The following is a 20,341-nucleotide window of genomic DNA, read 5'->3' as shown; positions in this document are numbered from 1 at the left end:
CAGCTGAAGCAAATAGGGTGTGAACTAACCAGCTATCTTTCATGCAGCAAACTTAAACATAGGACAGAGATTTCATAACTGGACAAGCAAAGTGTGAAACGAGTTGGACCTCTGGTCGAGTCTGGGACAACGAACCACCTTATGCCTCCTTGCTGTTTTTTTTAAGGTCTTATACATGAGAGAGAAAGGAGAAATAGAGGAGCTATCCAGCTGTTTTGCTGAAGTTTGGATAAGGTCTAAGCAAATGTGCTGGGGAGGGGAGCAAGGACATACAGTGGTGGTAGATCTGGGATGTATTTTAAGGACTGTGTACATAGGTAACGGTAATGTATTTAATTGTGCTTTAATGTGACATGCTGGTTGTATTAGCCCACTTTCACTATCTTACACTCAGTTTCCCTCAAAACAAATTGCAAACCCACAAAACAGATTCAAACAAGTAAATTGGATCAAAAATCACATATTTGGAAAACAACTCATGCCTAAAACACAATATAAGAAGATTTAACATTAACATGGTATCTTTTTCAGTGCACAACATGGTTATAAATGTGTATAATGTCTTGCTTTTGCTGCAGCACTGAAAAAAAGGAACTTCTTCCACTGGAAAATTGGCCCAGTGCTACATTTCATCTATGTAGGACCATGCAGTGCTGGCATTTGAAATAGTGATAATTTTATGCCTAAAAAATGAGTAATTGAACCATTGAGAACTTTATTCTGATGAAATCCTTAGCTCACACTCCATCATCTGCTTTTCACATTCTTGTGTATATGATCATGCAGACGTCGCATCTGCAAATGACGCGTTTGCATATAAAGCTGTGTATGTGTGTCTGCACTCCTATAAAATATAAGCAGTATAAAGGCGTCTTTAAAATTTTATAGCTTCTTTAAACACAAGCTAATTTTTCCTCACTTTGTGTCTTTCAGAGAGACTGCCACAGAGTTATCTGGAACATTACCAAGGTAAGCAAGTTGCTCTAAACTGCATCTGTGTATCAATGTCTGGAAGGTGCTGAAAGGAGCACGACTTTTTGAGCCAGAACATGATCCTTTTCCTAAGGAAAACTGTTGGAATCCTGAGAACTGGGGGTGCAGAGAGGAGAACACACACCGCATGCCACAGACAGACAAAATGTCTGTGAAATACTGACGCAACCAAAACTACGCAGCTTAAAGCGCCACATTGAAGTTGCTTTGAGGTTTAGCACAATTATGCACCTGATGAGAAAAATCCCAGATGTGGCTTTCTTCCAGCTGTGCAATTATACCCATTGCAGGTGGTTTGGCTTTTGCTTTAAATTTCACCTGAGAGATGAGGGGAGGGAAATGTGGAGGTAGGAGGAAAAAACACTGTGATCTTAAGGCATTTTCATTTGGAAAGCAGGAAAGCAGCTTAGACCAAATTCTTCTATGCTGAGAAAGCTTTTCATAAAATAATAGAACTAGACAAGACTCCCAGGCTGCAGTAGAGGTTTTTGAAGAGAGACCTGCCTACATATTGTCAGCAGATGCAATAACATGCTGTAATCATGCAGATAGAGAAAAGGGTGGAGAGAAGGGAAACAAAAAAATCTGATATTGTAACCTGTCACTTAGCAGAGATGCCTGGTGAGTAAAAAAAAAATGGTGCTCTCAGTCCTCTTGCATCTTCTGCCACCAGTTTTGCTCTCTGAGGTGCAAGGGGTTTTAATGGGGTCATGGTTTTGGGGAGGTTTGTTCTCTGGTTAATACCAGTATTGTAGTTTATACAATATATAACGTAAAAAGAATATTTCAACAAGAAAGTCAGTTTTCTTTAAGCATGGTAATACATACAGAGAAAAAATGTCTGCCTTTATGGTGCACATGGTGTATATTATTTGGCTTGTCTGTATTGATAAGCTGTAAATATGTAGATTTTCAGCGTATGTGATGGTTTTTCCCCCTCTGTAATGTATCACTTTGTTCTGTAGGTAAGAACTTGTGTGATTTATATCAGTTGTTCATTTATTAGATACCTTTCTTCTTATGACTTACCATCACTTGATATCCTCAGTTGTGCAAGCAAATATGCTGGTGAAATCTTGCCAAGCATTTGAAGTGCTGACCAATGATCAGGCCTACCTGACACATAAAAGATTTTGTTCATCTTCATTGCAAAAGAATTACAATTCTTCATACATACAAAAAAAAAAAAAAAGAAGAAAATAGAGATTCAGCAGAGTAGCTGTCTCCTTGATTAGGAACATCAATAACAATGCTTAGCTGTATCTTTTACTGGTCTTAGTGCTAAAATATTTCTAGTTTTGACTGCATGCCCCAGTTGGTTGGGTGTTAGATGACTAATATACTGGAAACATGAAGTCCTTGTACTGCAGAAATGAATTCCACTTTAAATTAAGTTAAAAAGAGAGATATAGGCGCTTGAATAAACAACCAGTTTCATACTTGCCATTAATGATTTCCTAAATGTGTTTTTTGAATTATTACCACAAGCCTTTAATTTCAACTGTGGCAAGATGTCACAAATAAAAATCAGATTATACAAGCAATGTGCACAAGGCATTGTAATTGTGTTATAAATATTAAAACCAATGATCTTGTCTTGATTTAAAACAAATGTTTACAGCTGTGCGCAGGTTGGCTAGTCCTCCAGCCTTCTGGGGGATTCACCTGTTCCTGCATTTCTCTAGACAAGCAGTTCCTTGGGGTTTTTAATCTTATGTTGTGATGTACTAATCTAATATTTTTTGTTCTTCTTTCAAACTTCAAGTGAACCATTTTGCTATTATTAATTCATAACAGTGAAACAGTCTAATTTCCCCACCAACACCACATCTTCTTCCACCTTCACCCTGCAACTACTTTATAGCATATAAAATTTTAGTTGTTGCACCTTGAAATAATGAAACTAATAACCGCTTTCCCGTGGTCACTGTGTTCGTTGTATTTTGTCCGATGAGGCAGAAAGAGCCCTCTGTAATGCTAGAAATCTGACTCCCATTTCTGCAGGCAAACATGATGCCTTTTCTCAGGGTAATAATGACTCATGGATATATTTGTGGCCAGGATTGATCAAATCCTTTTCAAGCATTCGTAAACCTGGTGAAAGGGTTTTTCCTGCAAGTGACGTAAGCGCGAGCAGATGTGTCTGTACTTGGAATATTTTGTCCGACTGTCAGGAAGGTTTAGGCACTGGTGGCACTAATTTTTTGTTGTCATTAAAAAAAAAAAAAGGAAAAAAAAATTCTTCAAAACGCCTTCTGAATTTTACATAGTTGAATTAAAGAAGTTAAGGATTTGTTCCCAGAATGCCCAGTAAATAGTCAGAAGTTACAGAAGAGAATATTTTGAATATTTTCTCTTCTCCTATAGTAACCAATAGAGGTTACGTATGTGCATTTTTAAAAAAGAAAATATAAAAAACTGTCTTGGTAAATGGTGACTTTTTAATATAGTCATTTTCCATTAGATACTGCTGATTGTTCTCTCATGATTATATTTAAGAGGAAGAAGAAATTACCTTACTTCTTGCCCCTGAAGAATATGTATCATTGATAGGCAAATGTAGAAAAATCTGAGTTGGTGGACATCATTTAGAAGGAAAGCTAATAGATTAACTTTGCCTGTAGAAAGATATAAAAATATTAGGCATGATTATATTGTGTCAGTTCTAATTTACCAGTTATTTCTGATGATTTGGGGAAGCTCAAGCTAGAGAAGGAATTGAAAATTTAAACTTAAAATATGATAAAGAAGCTTTACAATTTTTATATTAAATGACATTATTATATCTATGAATGTATATTGTTTTTTTCGAAGACAGGCTTTCTGTGTGCAATGGCACATCAAAGAACGGATCTTCACAAGGAAAACTTTATAGTAATATTAAGTTGTTCATTGCATGACCTATTTAGAGTACTCAGATACTTCTTGTTGTAGACTACATAATTAAATTTTAAATGGAACATGATAAAGAAATTATACTGGTGATCTCTAGAGATTTGAATACCCTATTTGGATCTTTACAAGAGTGTAGCGAAGGCATACTTTAAAATTTAATAAAGGTCTGGCCTATTTTTTTTTTTCCTTTTAGATGTTCTATAGCTGCTATGGCAGTCCTATTTCAGACTATATTTGCTCTCAACGTTCATAGATGGTACCTGCAATAACAGACCAAACTCAAAGTATTAGAAGAAATATAGCTTAACTTGAGAAATCCACCATTTACACATGATACAGAACAATTATTGAATGAAGATAAGCTCTTACAATCTTGTGGTACCTAAGGTAGTAACCACACTTTCATAAACCAGCGTCTGAGCTAAGCGGTCGAAGGGAGCAGTAAATTAGCGAGGTGGAGTGCTCGAGCACAGCGCAAAGCCCTATGGGCACGAGGGAGATGATGTTTGGAGCTTAAACGAGAAAATACTCAGCTTCAATATCAAAGGGATGATTTCAGTCTCTAGCCACTTCTGTTTGTTTCTGTGAAAGTTACTTTATATTTAAAGAAGAACAAATATTTTAAATATAGACTAACTGCATGGGTTATTTATTTGCTTAATACTAGGTTAGTAATGATAACAGAAGTAAAATTTGGGATACTTTTCCACATTTATGTAGTGGCTCAATTTTACATTTCACTTGGGGCAGGACAGGGGGGAAAGCTTAAAGTTTAAACAGTCACTTCCTCCTCTAAACTGTTCTTATTTACTGTTAAAAAAAATAAAGAGAATAATTTGCATAGATACTTTTCATAGAAAAAAAATTGTAGAAAGATGTCTGCAGTCGCTGCTTAAATCTTGAGCATACTCAGGAAAACTTGTGTTTTGAGGTAAAGGCCATCTTAAAACTGTGATTTAGAAATTATTTTAGAAGGGTGGGAGGAAATCTGCAATAAAATTTAATGGCATAGATACATCGATGTGAAAACAATCAAGTAAGTTCAAAATGGAAATTTAAATCTTTACCTTGTCTCAGAATTGTAATAATTGGCAAATTTTATATATTTTAAACCAGTGGTCTGGAGTAGGGTACAAATTTAAGCCCTCTTGAGTTGGTTTCTTATTCTCTGCCTTTCCATAAATTTCTTTAATAATGTCTAAGTTCCATTTACTGTAGAGACTTATGTTCCTGCATGTCTACAGCATTTTGAAAATAGAATTTAAGTACTGAAGTCACTTCGGTACTTTTGAAAAATGTTAACCTGCAACTTCACCATTATTTAAATCTAACGCAACTAAGCTTTTATCTAAAGGGAAAAGAAGAATTGACAACCCACCATATGACAAGCAAAATGAAATCTCTTGATCACTAACTGTCAGCAGTCTTTCTAATACCATTGTGTTAGGGAATGATATGTCTTCCAAGGAGCTAAGTACACAAGGTTTTGAATCATTTCTGTCTTGACAGCCTAACCCAAGTAACTACTTGTAAGTGCTTGGATGAATTATAAAATCTATGTGGCTCTGCAGAGTGAGTTAATAAAACATCTATGAGCATTTTAATTACTATAAAATGAAAAGGATTTTCTCCTGACAGTAATAGGGGCATGGACTAAAGACCTGCTTGACATCTCAATTGCTGTCTTCACTGGTTTTGCATGGATTGTGGGAGCTGGGGTTAGCTTCTGTGTTTGCTCTTCTGGTTCCCTTCCAGTTGAGGTCTTCTGCCAAGCAATCTCTCTCGCTCTGAGAAGACCGGGTTATACTTTTCACCCCTCATGTTTCATATACTGTTGATGTCTTCTCATGTCACCGGTGCCGCTTTGCCAGTCATGTCAGGCTTGAACACCCATCCACCTACACTGTACGTGTGTCTCTGCCAATTTACAACAGAATTTTCCTTACCTTGATGTAATATTTACTGAAGTTTTATTTTCACTTGAATAAAGCAGGGATTGTGAGTATTCCATTTGTGACCCTTTCTTCCAAAGGAGAGGTTCTGCTTTCCACCTCCAAATCCCTTCTCAAAACTCACTTTCATTTAGAGGCATATAAATAATAGGTCAAGAAAATGTTGTTGCTTCTGGGTGGCAGGCAGTGGTAGGTGATAACATTAAAATCTCTTGAATGTCAAACTATATGCAGCTAACCAGCTTTAGTCTTTGGAAATGATATCATCTTGTATCTTTTCTGAAACCACATCATTAAAAAGAAAACGATTCCAGCCCTTCGATATTTAAATGTTCTCAAGTCAACTATCTTAAAGAGCAGGTTTTCCATAATTTGAATGCCTGCTATTTTCTGAAGAAAATCATTATTTTAAATTGAGACTTGAATTTAACTAATCACTGCCTTAAAAAAAAAAGAAAAAAAATCTTATGTTTGACCTTTCTCTGTGCCTCAGATGCTTATTTCTAAATACTCTTTTCCTTCATCTAACCTTTGAGCTGTTTTTCTGTACTGCAAGCAGGACTGCCTATTACCCATTCTATGTGCTGTATAGGAATGCCCTGATATTGTTTGGTCTTTCTGAGGTGCTGTAATAGAAATTACAGTAATTATTTGTGTTAGTAACGAGTTTGATGCTATTGTAAGTGAATCTGGGTTTTCTGAGGAAACAATACACAAGTTATCTCTTCACTATTCTGATTTTTATTTTTTCTAAGTAAAGCTTCAATATCATTAAAATGTGACATGGAGTTATTCCTTCTAGTAGCTGTCAGCATTTTTGTTGTTGTTGTTTTACATCCATTTTGAAATATGTTTTTTACAGCTAATGTTAATCTTAAAACACACTTATGTGCAATCTGATCCCTTTCTGAAGAGATATTTTTAAAATCTTAAGAGGAGCCTAAGGAGCATAGAGGTGATTATCCATATGTGCTTACTGATGACTTGCATTCAAAAATTACTGAGATACCAATGGCAGGATTCACATTGCCTAAATTTAGCTATCACAAAAGTCCTCAGTCTAGAGAACCAGGGGAGAAATGAAGAGAAATAGGCACCTCATCTCAGGACAGGGTGAATAACCTTGGGGAATTGTTTTTCTTTCTCCATTGCCTGAAAGTGGAGCCTGGGGGAATAACATAGACTAGATGTTTCACCTGATGATAGCTTTAATTTAAGGTGAGTCCTAGCAGCCTAAGTTTTATAAGTGTTAAAGTGCCAAGTGACGTAAGCCAATGCCTACTGGAGTTTTGAGGACATTGGCATGCGTAACCTCAAAAAAACTTTCGATATTTGGTACTTAAGTCCTAAATATAGACCCTGGGAAGGAGGGGGGAAAGTCGAACAAAAATGGTTGTTGGACTTGATATGGCTGTGACCCAGAAGGCAGTAACTCTTCTCACAGTGCAGTGTCCTCAGAAATCACGGCTCGCAGTCTTCAAGGGGCTCCTAATTATACGTAGCCTTTGAATCTTAAAATGAGTGTTAGTGATTTTACTCAGTGACCTGGGTTTTGAACCCGCAACCATTTTTCACCAGCAATTGTTAGCATCTCTCACAAACCTTAATGAATTTGACAGCAGACCTTTATCTTAAAAGTCTGGTAGGTCTTTTATTTTTATTCCCTTTTGTAAAACTCTAAAACTAGAGACATATTCCCTTCTTTTTTTTCCTGTTATTCACCTTTACCAGACTTCCAAGCATCTTTTTAACTCGTCTTACAAAGCATTGCCATCCAAACGTGCCCAATGAGGATAATGTGCAGCAGAAATGAAAGGACTCAGATCTCTTCATTTCCATTCCTGAAGGTGAATTCCAAGATCGTGATTATTTTTATTTATACAGTGCCTAAAGAGTGCTAAATACTTTATGGAACAAATAAAAGACCTCTTGTAGAAAGCACGCATTCCTATAATCTAATTTTAGTCTCAAATCAGGCAGTATGAATGCTAAGCAGCAGGGCTTGAAGAAAAACGGAAGGTATATGAGGGCTACACTAATAAGATTGAGCAGTTATTTAGGTTCATTATCTGTTCCACTTAATATCGCTGCAATATCTTACTGGTTTAAGTTAAATTTACATTGGTTCTGCAGAGAACATTTGACTGACACAGGAATGGTATTTCTCCGGTTAGGTCAAAAAATGAGCCTTTGAACAGCAGTTTGAATGAAGATAGAGAAAGGGACCATTACAGATGTATTTTGAGAAACAGCAAAGGAAACAAACTTAAAATACAAAGCCTTTTTTCCCCTTCTCACTTTATTTCCCAGCTCAGTTGAAATACTTGTGCTCCAAGCTAGTAATTTGTGTGTATCCTTTGCTTAAGTATTGTTTCAGAGCTTAAGATCATCAGAACAATGTTATGTAGAAAGTCAGTGCGAAGGATGAAACTTGTGGGAATAACTTCAGATGTAAATATGCATTTGGGGAGGGAAAAAAGATGTACACACATCAGCTTCTGGAGAAGCAGACCAGCAGCTGAAGTCAAGGAGAGCTTTGTTAACATGGCAGAGTTGAGTTTTCGCTTAGTACCTTTGCTACAGGATAGGCAAGGCATGTATAATATATTATGATATAATTATATAATACAGAGTATTATATCATATGTTTTATAAATAGTTAGAAATGAACTGCTGATATACAAGATTTTTTGTGTGTCATCCTTACCATTGGTCCCAGAAAAGCAGTAGTAAGATACGTGGATGGGACAGTGTCAGGAAACCCACACTGATACTCCTAGGACAGCACAGACTCCGGTTTAGTGCTCTCTTCAATGTTCTCTGCCTTCTGGGCCTCTCTTTTATTTATGAAATAATAGCTAATGTAACATTTACAAAAATTGCAACTGTTTGAATGATTCCAAAAGATTTGCTATGAAAATCAAGCAAATCTTAGACAATTCTTAGTAAATTATTTAAAGGGTTTTAAAAAAACCCCCAAGAACCTAACACATTCCCCAGTGTTCAAGGTTAACAGTTTATACTTCATCTACATTATATTAAAAACATTTTTACTGGAGTCCATAAATGTTACACATTTTTAAAAGGCAATGATCACAGTGGGACTAGATACATTACATAAAGCCAGACACAAGACCTGCAGGCAGTAAATGGTGACTGTTTTTTTATTTTTTGAGGGTGCTGACTTGAGATTCCTCCTGTGAGACGATGCAGATTCTCCCATCTGTGCCTTGTCATTAGAAGGAGGCAGTCCCTAAATTTTTTCTGTGGTCAGCAGAAGACTGTGAGCCCCAAATTCCCATGTTCAGAGCAGTGTCTCATACATAGCCGTGCTGTAACTCTCTTACTAGCGGGGATGTTTTGCCAGTTTGGAGCCACTGAGGACCTACCCCACTTTCTGTGTACGTTCTCCCAATATATTTTGCAAGTTGTGCCCTACTCAGCACTTCTACCACAGCAAAGTGCCAGCGCGGCGCTTCTCTTAACTGGGCTATAATGGAAAATATTTTTCATTCAGACCCTTGGAATTTTTAGAGCTTTCGCACCGTGTTCTGCAGGGAACACTTAAGCCTCAGCGAAGCCATGATGTTGTAGAGTGGATGCAAATCATGTCCGTTTGCCATAATCTAACCTTAATGAATGTCCATGGAGAACAAGGGAGGGAAAACAAGATACTAGGCTTCACCTAAAAAAAAAGAGAACTGACTCTCAGCCCTTTCTGATTATTTTGCTTCTGAACTTTTAGATCCTAATCTTTCAACAGTTCACGTGCTGAATTTTGGACAATAGTCTTGCTGATATCAAAGTGATTGCACAAGTCAGTGCAATTTTAGCATGAATATTGCTGCTTACTCATTGCTGTCAAATGAATATCATCTGATTTGATTCCAGCTTTGTCACTAAGACTGTAGACAGCTCTACTTGATGAAGAAAGAAGAATATACACATAGAAACTCAGTTTTGGTAGTATCCTCTTGAAACATGAACTGAGAATCATAAAGTGAAAGCTTACAATAAGGGTCTAAATGGCTCCTAATACTATTTAGATACACCGTTTGGGTTAATCAAAAATACTGGACAACTGCAGGTGCCACTGACTTTGGTTCAAAGGGCAAGTGTGCTTTTCTGAACCACGTTATTAATTCAAGTTCTTAAAAGGTGGCTGTGACATTTAGGAAATCTGCCAGGGCTTGGAGCTCAGGAGCCCAGCTTTTAACTAAATGTTCAAAAAATTTTTTTTTTATTAAGATTTTCTGTTGGGGGGTACATAGGAGCCTGCACTGATGTGCTCGTGGATGCCAAAGAGACTGTGGTTTGTCTCAGTTGCCGGTAGCTTTCATTCCAGGATCGTGTGGTGAAGTAAGCAGAAGTTCCTGCAACTAAAAAGTTTTATTTAACAAAAATGAAATATTATTATTCATGTCATGAGTAATTGAATCTCCAGATGTTCTCATTCTGTATCAATGGCTAGGGACAATATGACTCTAGATAGACTGTGACAACATGAATTTATTTCTTTCTCATTTTTCTTTTTTCTTTTTTTTTTTTTTTATTTTATTTTAAACCTGCAAAGTGACTGTGGGGTTTTTTTTAGCTGATTACTTGGAGCTGACATTACAGGCTGTGCAGCTGTAAAAAAGACCTTCTCATTTTCATTGAGAGTAATAAAATAAAATATTGCAGAAATAGCATTGCTTTTCCCTGGTCCTGCCCCTGCAGAAATAAACAGAGATAACTTGGATAAAGCAATTGAATTTGGAAAGGCGTTCGCAAGAAGAGATGGTTGCTGCTAACATTGAATATTCAGAATGTAATAATAAAAGTAATCATGTTACTAAAAAGCCACCTGTTACTTTCTTCAGTTTTTACCTAAAGCATAGAGTTCACTTTTTTGTTTCTGAATTTATAGCAGAGATGGGAAGTCCAGCTCCTTAGAAAGCTTATTATATGCAAGGTAGTAATGCCTTATTAAAGTTAAATAGAAAAAGAAACCACGGTTGCTAACGTTTCTAAAGCTGTTAAAGATGAATGTTTCCACGAAGGAACAGAAGTAGCAAAACTTTAAGTGCTTGTTAGGGCATGCACACACAGTGCATATGAGCAATAAGTCTGTTTTGCTGAACTGTGAAATTGCACTGAGTAATTTCTCTAATAACAGAATAGATATTGCACCTCTGACCCCAGAGGAGCTCCGGGCTCGGTGCAGCAGCCAGCCCTGGCATCAGCAGAAACTTTTGCAACCAAAGCATGGGCTGCGTGCTGAGTGGTGGAAAGACAAGGAAAAAGGTGGCAACTAAAGAAACTTGACATACAACTTGTAAATGTTCTGGTTGATTTGAAAATTCAGAAAATGATTAATGATGAAGGTACTTTATTTTTGATTCCCCCCCGCCCCATGACCTATTCTTCAGAGGAGCTGCACAATTGTGTCCAGAGCTGTGTGTTTGACAGCTACCTCCTACTTCCCAAGAAAGTATTCAATCCACTATGCACGTACAGTAGCAGAAACTTTTAATTGGCATTTCATGTTAGCTTTCTCTTATAGAAATGATGCAGTGGTGATGCTTTTCCTTTGTGTTATGGAGAATGCCTGTGGAAATAATAGTTCAGTAGCTGGAGCAGGAAAAAAAACCCCGCAGTATCCCTCTGGATAATACTGCACGTGCAGATATGGGAAAAGAAATCATATAAGAAAAACATTCTGTTAAAGCAGCAACTTATATCTTCTATTTCAAAACTTGCAAGGTGAAAGAGAGTGATGTGGTTTAAAGGGGATATTGATTTGGCTGATCTATGCGTGAACTCATGCCGCAACCCCAGTACTTCTCCAGTCTCTGAACCTCTTAGAATTAATGCAAGGGTTTTAGATTGATTGCTTGAAGTTTTTCTGTAAAAACAGTGGGTCTGATGAATGGCAAGTACTCGAGGTGATTAAAAAATAAATAAATAAAAAGTTACTTTAAGGACTGAGAAAAACTCTGTCAGTTGTACTTTCTTGTAGTGCTGTATAGTGAGAGTGAGGCAGCAAGAGACTCTACCTCATTTCTTCTGCCTTCCATTTTATCTTGTGAGTGATTGACTTTCTTCAGCAGCTCCAGCAGGTAATGTGACATAAATGGGAAATAAATTCCCATCATGAATTTGTCTCACAGTGACAGGGACATAACAGACGTTTTTAGATATTCACCCATTTGAAAAAATTCAGAGCTCAGGCAGATGTTGAAAACTTGGCAGTCAAGTTTGGCTTGCTATTCTAATGCGGGTTTTCAAATTTTGGTCTTAAGTAGGTGATATTTTATTAACTTGTGGAATGCTGTGGGGCCTAGGTAGTGGGTACTGGATAATAGAAACAGGACAGGCAGGAGCTGTTTATCTTTACAGCAGCATGAGTTGTTGTTCAGGAGGAAGCCAGTGGTTCAGCTCTTCATCTGATATTATCTAGCAGCTGCCTTGAAAGACAGGACGGCAAAGTGGAGAAAAGGCAGCTATGGAAAGAATTATCTGCAGGAAAATCTTCTCAGCCCCTGCCCAAACCTCTTTTCGCAGAAATAAGAAGATGCTTTATATCCTTGGGTTTTTATGGGTTTTAGGGCTTTTATAACTCCTGATATTCTACCTTTCAAGAGATACAGATGTCCAGCTTTCTTCTGACTGTCAGCTGTAACGCTTTCTTTGGATGAACCAAAACCAAAAACATGTTTCATTTTGTAAATTTGACTTTGGGTTAACTTCATTCTGTGAGACAAGGCACAGATTTAAAGAATTATGGCTAGAGTTCATAAAAACAATAAATAAGGAAATAAGGATTACCAATAAAAAAGGAAAAGCCCCAAATTCCATTTTTTCCCCCTTGTTTCCCTATATTCTACATGCATCAAAGCTGGTCTTTTCTGACCTTATAAAGGCTTATAAGATTTATGACCTCTATAAATATTATGGTGAAGCATCAAGTCTAATATAACAAAAATCAAACTGTCCAAAGCAAAAAGACGCACAAAGCAAAAGTCCCAAAACTACACCAAACCTATCTTTGATATTATTCTGCCCATGTAAGAACATCTCAGAGTAGCTAGAGACAGTGGCACATGATTTTCCTGCGTCCAGTACTGCCTGCGCAACGCTCACCAGTGAGCTGCTGCTCTCAGGCATGCGACGGATCAGTCATCTTTTGCTTCTCTCACCATATTTTTTAGTCTTCCTTACATGCAGAAATTCTCAAAATGTGCTTTCCAAAAAAAATCTGCTCCAACCACCAGTCTCTCTTACTGGTATTTCCTGATTGAAAAAAAGGGGCTTTTATCACATACCCCATATGTGCTTTATGGTGCTGAGACTTGATAACTAAGATATGATTTTATGATGAAAAATCCCCCAGGGAAGCGTGCAGATGTACTGTGGAAAGATACTGACACTTTGTGCTTTATTTGTAGGAAGGGTATGAACACTTTCTCCCCTTCTTTTTAACAGAAAAGAATATTAAATTGAAAAACAGCCCTGTGTCTCTTGCAAAACTCCTGAAGATATGTCCAAGTGGCGGCTGAACGATGTACACGTTAAAATGGTGCTCTGCAACATATCAAGCTAAAATTTGGAAAAGATACCTGATCAGTGGTGATATCACTGTCTCCTTTCTTTCAGCTAAATCTGTAGCCTTTTAGAATTTGAAGTGAACGCTGCAGCTAGGGAAATTCAGCAAGATGTTAGTAAAGGGGGCTATTGATGGCATGCTCCATACTGGAAAGCTGTCTTGTTATTGAATGCAAATGTGACTTAGATATGTAAATTATATTCAAGATTTCATCAGTAAGTCTTTAATATATCTAGAAACTATCTTAAAGCATTTAAAAAAAATGTTAATTGAAAGTATGGAATAGTGTTAGCAAGCTCTTTCAAAGAAAGCTTCAATTCCAGGCACGTAACAAGGAAGCAAGCACTCTGATCTAGTCAAACAGAACCTCCCATGGTAAAAACCTATAATTGTTTTAAAGTTCTCTAAAAACCTACATCTCTGTTCTCATCTCATCCCACACACTGTGATATTCCTTATGTTCCTCACTCTCCTCTCTCAGAGCTGACTTTCTTTGTAGCCTTCTCCCACTCCCAGCGTGCTGCCTTCTCTCACCTCCTACGCGTGGAGCTGCCTCCTGCTGCCCATACAACAAGCACTTTTCTACACATCCCAGCCCTTTCCTTTCCTTGAGCTCGTCTGCGCCGAATTCCCCATGAAGCCATCAGGATGTCTTGCCCTGCAGCAAAATCCAGAGGATGAACTTCGTTTCCAAACTCAGGAAAGCTCAGTAATAAGCCAAGCAGTGAATTTAGATCTTCTGAGAGCTATCATCAGGTGGAGCAAATGACTGATCTTTATATTTAAAAATAAAACCAAACCTATTTTAAAGAATAAAGCGACAGTGGATGAGCTAGACAGCATCCCTCTGGTGCTTATGGAAATATGTTCACAAGTGGCAGGGCAGTCGTCACCAACGTTGACTTCAGTGGTTCGACTTCAACTGACCCAGGTCCAATTCATCAACAAAAGCTTGAAATTAGTCTTAAGAGCTAGAAGTGTGGGAACACAGAAGCACAAGCATCTCTTGCTGCCACTCTTGTTTTGATTGTCACTCCTTACCTACTCATTAAGCAGAGGGATTTTGGAGGTATTTGCTAAGTTACCTTCCTATCTGCAGATGGTCTGCAACAGTGACAGCAGCTGTTCCAAAAGCGAGCATGAAGGGAGGTATTATTGCTGCTTAGCTATGTTTACAAATTTATAACAAGACTACTATTTAAACTATGTTCTTTTGTGACTGCACGCAATATGTTATCATCTGAATGTTGCTGGATTGATGGAGGGCATCAAAGGAATGCGGCACAGAGAGTTTTCTCTGCTTTGGAGTGGTTCTTTCTTCCAGAGCTTGTGTGAATCTCATAGGTTTGGGAAGAGGTTGCATGGATTAATACTATAACCTGTGATTTGTTCTCCCATGACCAGGGGGAAAAGGAGGGCAGCCACATGATAGTGTTCAGCTGACAGTTTAGTCGGTAAGGCCAGGGAAGCACTTGAGTTCAGGAAAGATATAGTTCTATACTGAAAAGCAAAACATAAGTAGAAATAAAGCACATTTAATTTTTGCATGTTGAATGCACTTTTAATGGTAGAGGAAAATTGCCAGCTAGGAATGATTTTTATGGTCTTTTTTCACAAATCGCTACATCCACAGACCGATGGAACCCAGCCGTGTGCTATGCCTCAGGGAGGCCATTGGAGGACTGGGATGCTCTTGCATGGCTCCTGACCATCTCTCCCAGCAGCGGCGACTCAGGCAGGCTGTGCTGCTTTAACCACGATGCCCCATGGGTATGACCAAAGTGCACAACCCATGCAGGCAAGACGCAGCTCCCGAAGCTGTCAGGACCCTATCAACACAAACCATAGATGAGGGGTGAAAGCTAAGGTCCTGCCCGTGCTCTTCTAGTAGAAGCTTCTCAGATTCAGTGTATCCTCTCTGTTGTGCTTTACATAAAATGGTTGCCATTGAAGATGCTTTTTTTTGCTTTGCAGCTCATCTATGAATGAGGGTTTCTGACTGTGGTTTTCTATGGGAAGTGTTCGCAGGAAAAAAAAAAGTAAAAGGGGAAGTGCATGTAATGAAAAATTTAAATATAAATTCTAAACTTTTTAGTAGGGAAGTGAAAATCCAAACTGCCTCATTTCCATTGGAAACATGCTGAGTTTCCATGTGGTTCCCCGCTTGCGTGACTCATTGCTGCTGTTTGTGTTATTCCCACTTGGCTTTGAAACTGTTCCCCACCTTCTCAGGTGAAGGGATTCATCCCACAGTCCTTTACAGATCCATATTGGAGTGAGATGAATCATTCCTGTCTGTGTTCACTGCTGACTTGAAGGGCACCTACGCAACAGCGTTCTCATGGAAAAGTCCACGTTGGAGACAGGTGAAGTTAAGGGGGAAAAGCTTCGCTGTTGTCTTTGCCGTCATTTTAGTGAGAGTGGGATTGCAATTCTCATTTTCTTGAAATAACACAGGGGGTGAGGAATTGTAGTGATGCACATATCCCAGTGCATGGTACCTTTTGGCAAACCACACGTGTTAGTCTGATGGATTGAAGACTATGGTAAAGTGAGAACGAGTTGTGTGGTTTTGAGCATTAGATGTTAATGAATATATTTTGGCTAGTGAAATGTATTTAATTATCTTTCTGGGAGTAAGCGATCGTCATTTCTTGATATTGCTCACCTGTTGGGAAGCAGAACGCGTTTAAAAATTGCACCTTGCTGAACTGGTTTAATTAGAGGTCAGTTAAATGTAAATGGGAGAAAAAGAGCTGATGCAGATGTTTTGAGTTTGTTTAGATTGGGTATGAATAAGAAAGCTCTATGATGTAGGGCTGAAGGTTATACTGGGACTCACTCAAAGTAGAAGGTGAATGTGCTGTGGCTTTTACCTGTCAGGGGAGGTAGAAGAAAAGATCATAATTCTCTGCAAAGCCAAAAAGCCAGTATTTGCAAGGCTGTTCCTGCATGCATTGTAGCTTACAACTGCTCCATGTAAGTTTTCCTGTGTTCCAGTCTGCTGTCATCCCCCTAACCTTTGAATACACCTGTGTAATCGAATCAGAAAGTAAAGGTCTATCATTTACTACTCTTAATACCCTTGGACAGAGCGCTGTCTCATTAGAAAGACTCGGCAAAGTAATTCAAGAACTGTAAGGCGCTAATAAGACGCTGTCTTTAAAAATGGATTGGCTGAGTGGAAAGTCTGGCAGGTCCCCAGAATGACTCTCTGGCCACAGGCTGGAATTATTTCTGTGCTAATCTGCTTGGCGCGTTCAGAGGATCTACTTGCATCTCGTGGAGCGGGAGGCTTGGAGGCTGCTGACCCATGAAGAGCTCCCATCTGCGGATCCAGCTTGCTGCGACGGTGTCTGGTGGGTGGCTAAAGAGTTTGCCATTTTCTGCAGCTACCATCCATGGGCCAAGGTGTAGTCTATGAACAGAGGCATATTCCGAATATGCCCAGCCCTAAACTGTATTTACATTTCACTAGGGTGATGTATAGGTTTTATGTAGCTCTGTTTGCTGTGCTGAAGTGAGCTGTCAGAGCTTATCACTGTAAATTTATTTTTTTCTATGCATCCTTGGGAGAGGAAGCTTTGGATTTTAGAAAAGGAATGGCAAAGAGAGAGCTGACAAAATCAGAAACTCTGCACTTCACTGAAAAGTGACTGGGCACAGCTCTTTAAAGTATGGGCTTTGCAGTTGTACAGAATTGATCTGGAAGAGATGCAAATTCCATACAGACTAAATTCAGATTTAGATTTAAAATGCAACTCGCATGGGCACCAGCTAATACACCAGCCAAATTCACTCCATTATTAAGTTAAGAGACTATCAGGTGACCTCCATGAAATGTATTAACATAATGTCAATAATGAGTCTTTTTATAGGAAGGTGTTGAAGAAATGCAAGCAGAGTTTGTAATATGGTGCCACGCTTCCAGCCTGGCTCGTTTCTCATTTCACAAAGCTTTATGTGATGGATCCATCTGTTCCCAGGAGATGGGAGTGTTTTGATGCCATTTCCACGGGAGACTTTGTTTCCAGGTTGAAGCTTTCTGAATTCTCTGGAAGTTGCTTGAGACTTGGTATGCATTGCCTGGGGCTAGCTATTGCCAAGACAGTCAGCATAGCCAGCAGAGATTGTCTTCACAGGCTGGGTGGGGCCTTTACTTAACTCGATCAAGGCTCATTAAAGCTTCAAATCTCTGAATGCACATTCAAAATTGAGTGACAGGAACTTCTGGGAAAGTTTCGCTGAAAAGCCTGCCATAACTGAGTAATTATAATATAGCAGTACTTCATATGCAACTTGATTGTCAGAGCCTGTGTCAAGAGAACTCATAATTTCTGAAGGATAAGACCATATGTTCCAAAAAGAGCTTTCAGAATGTGGGATACTTGTTTTGCAAGTTATTTTTTTCCTCTTCATAAAAAACAAAGTGTTATGAAATGAGATTAAAAAAATCCCCCACACTTAATTAAACTGATTCTCCAAGAAAAGGCCCCAAACCTGTTGGGTTAGCATGTTCTAACAGCTGTGGTTTCCGATTTACTTCTGGGTGTAGCTGAAATAAAATGTTGCAAGGATAGTTGAAAGGACACTGCTATCCTAAATAAAAATCTAAGAATGTACAAGATTTTTTTTAAAATTTGTATTTCCACTTATACTGTCTAATGCAGTAGTTAAGGACCTCTTTGCGTAAGATGACAATCACCTTGCCGGTTATAATTGGCCCCTGAAACAAAGTATGGCCAAGAAAGTCCACCAAATGTCCAGACAGATTTGTGTGTAGCAACTGGAAATGTTACATGCTGTGGCTTACATCAGCATCGAATATAAATGTAGGTGACTTAATCGTCTTCCATTTTAAGCTGTATCTAAATCACCTGTACTGTCCTGAAAACTTCTTGCTTCTTGAATGTAATGTGAAAAGGTAGCTTTGGGCATCACTGGTGTTTAAAAGTCAGAGCTGAACCTGAGCTGACATTTCCAAGGACATAAGAATTATTCAGAATTCTGCTCCAACAGGAAGGAATAATATTGACTAACAAGATCTCGGTCTGCTTTTGGAGACCCTGAATGTACACTGTGGTTATATTTTTAGAATTTAGATTTTATTTTCATTAGCAATAATATTCCAGTGATGGGGTAGAGAAAACCAACTAGAGTCAGGTTGGTGGGTTGGGATATTTTTATTCCCAGTAAGGGACAAGCACAGAGGGAGATGTGATTATTGCCCCAAGAGATTATAATATCCATTGTCACAAGCACAACTTTATCGGCTAATTAAGGATATCCCTGTAAGATTTCCTAATAGATTTTTTTCTGCATTTCATACTGAAGTGCTGTACAGCAATCAGTCTTTGCTTGCCTTGCTAGGGAGAAGTTTTACTTATACTGTTGTGATAAAATGGGATAAAATCACTCTTGTAAATATTTTCTTGTCCTATCTGGGAGACAGTCTCATCATCTTAGCTCTGCATGCTCAATGTCTTCGTTTTACTGGTAGCTTCCTTTAAATGAGGGTAGCATCACGTAAAGTCTACCTGTAAATTTATCTACTCTAATTACTTGGAATATTCTGAATGTTTTATGTGTGTTTAATTTTACCTGTTTTCTTAACATTGCATATTTCAAATATCCTCTCATCGCTAGGTTCCTAGCGGATACTTACTAAATAAGTGACAGATACCTCCACTGGAAAGGATCTATGTAGATTTGGCATTTGTTAGGCTTGCAACGTTTGCTGATCCGTGTCTCCCATGGAGTATTGATTGAGACATTACATGAATCCTAAACAACATGTTGTAATTGCGTATTGGTATCAACTTTGCAGATGTCCTCATCTGGGCTGGCCATTCAGTGCTTCCTTTATGGTCAGTAGAGAAGAGCTGGCACTTTTCCAAAAAAAATTTTCCCAAGATAGATATTTAAAATAGGTTGTATGGATTGCATACAATACAAATACAGTTATTTATGGATTAAATAACTCAATGGGGAAAAACAGGCATTGCTACACAGGGAGTCTGAGTTAGTGGTTCAGGTGTGGACACCTTCTCTGAAGATATCTAAAATCATATGAAATGGATTGTACCAACTTGCCCCTTGACTCTTTATGGGGAGGGAAAAAAAAATAAAATCCTTCCATAAATCCTTTCCATTATGCTGTCTCACAGAATAACTTATAATGGTCTGACAGACGCTAAAAAGATCACCCATTTTCCATGATCTGTCAAGTTAATTAGACAGATTCTGCCTATATTCTTTCTATGTTCCAAATCCCAATGATTTGGTTGGCTGAGTTTTGGCTGGCCAACTTGTAATGTCTGCAGCAAACCACCTAGTCTGTAAAGGCTTCGCTGACTGGTGTAAAGAATAAACTAATTCTACAAAGTATAGCCTCCATTGCACAACTCTCTGGTAAATGCTAATGAGTAAGTAGCAAAAGGTGTTCCAGAAGTGATGTGAGCTGCCTCCACTTAACAAAATACCCACCTTTTTCCTAGTTTTAGCTTGTCCCAGTCCTCATTTCCTAATCTAGGCAAACCACAAGAGAAATGTTTAGCTAATGAATGATTGAAAAGTATGAACACCAAATTCAATAAGTCAAGAAGAAAACAAACATAAAACCCCACAGAGATAACAAAATGTATGCTTAAATGCATCATTCAATTACTCTGCTCACTCTTTGCTTCCCATTACACTCTCCTTTGTCAGTACACAGTGTATCTAAATGGCAATCTCTTTGTCACAAGAAACTTTTCTTCATGCCTTTACCTGCTGGTGCAGAACACTGTTGGTACTTTGCAAATATCAAACAATAAAAAGAATTGATTGCAAGCAACATAAGAATTGCATGATGGTTAGTGAAGCTCCTCAGAATTTTCCCTACCCAGTACTAAGGTAGCCACCAATGTTTGCA

At 38.2% G+C, this 20,341-nt stretch overlaps 1 protein-coding gene across 1 annotated transcript in view; it reads left to right on the top strand.

Moving 5' to 3' along the window:
* The window catches only part of CELF2 (CUGBP Elav-like family member 2), a 379,009-nt gene that overhangs the window by 64,594 nt on the left and 294,074 nt on the right, over positions 1-20,341 (top strand). The window contains exon 2 of the mRNA XM_052790987.1: positions 934-969. Coding sequence (XP_052646947.1) covers positions 934-969 — 36 coding nt within the window. The remainder of the gene's footprint in view (positions 1-933; positions 970-20,341) is intronic.

The sequence above is a fragment of the Harpia harpyja genome, chromosome 6, assembly GCF_026419915.1.
Source record: "Harpia harpyja isolate bHarHar1 chromosome 6, bHarHar1 primary haplotype, whole genome shotgun sequence".
Taxonomy (NCBI): domain Eukaryota; kingdom Metazoa; phylum Chordata; class Aves; order Accipitriformes; family Accipitridae; genus Harpia; species Harpia harpyja.
Note: the sequence above shows the minus strand (reverse complement) of the source record. Positions and strands in the feature narration are given on the sequence as shown.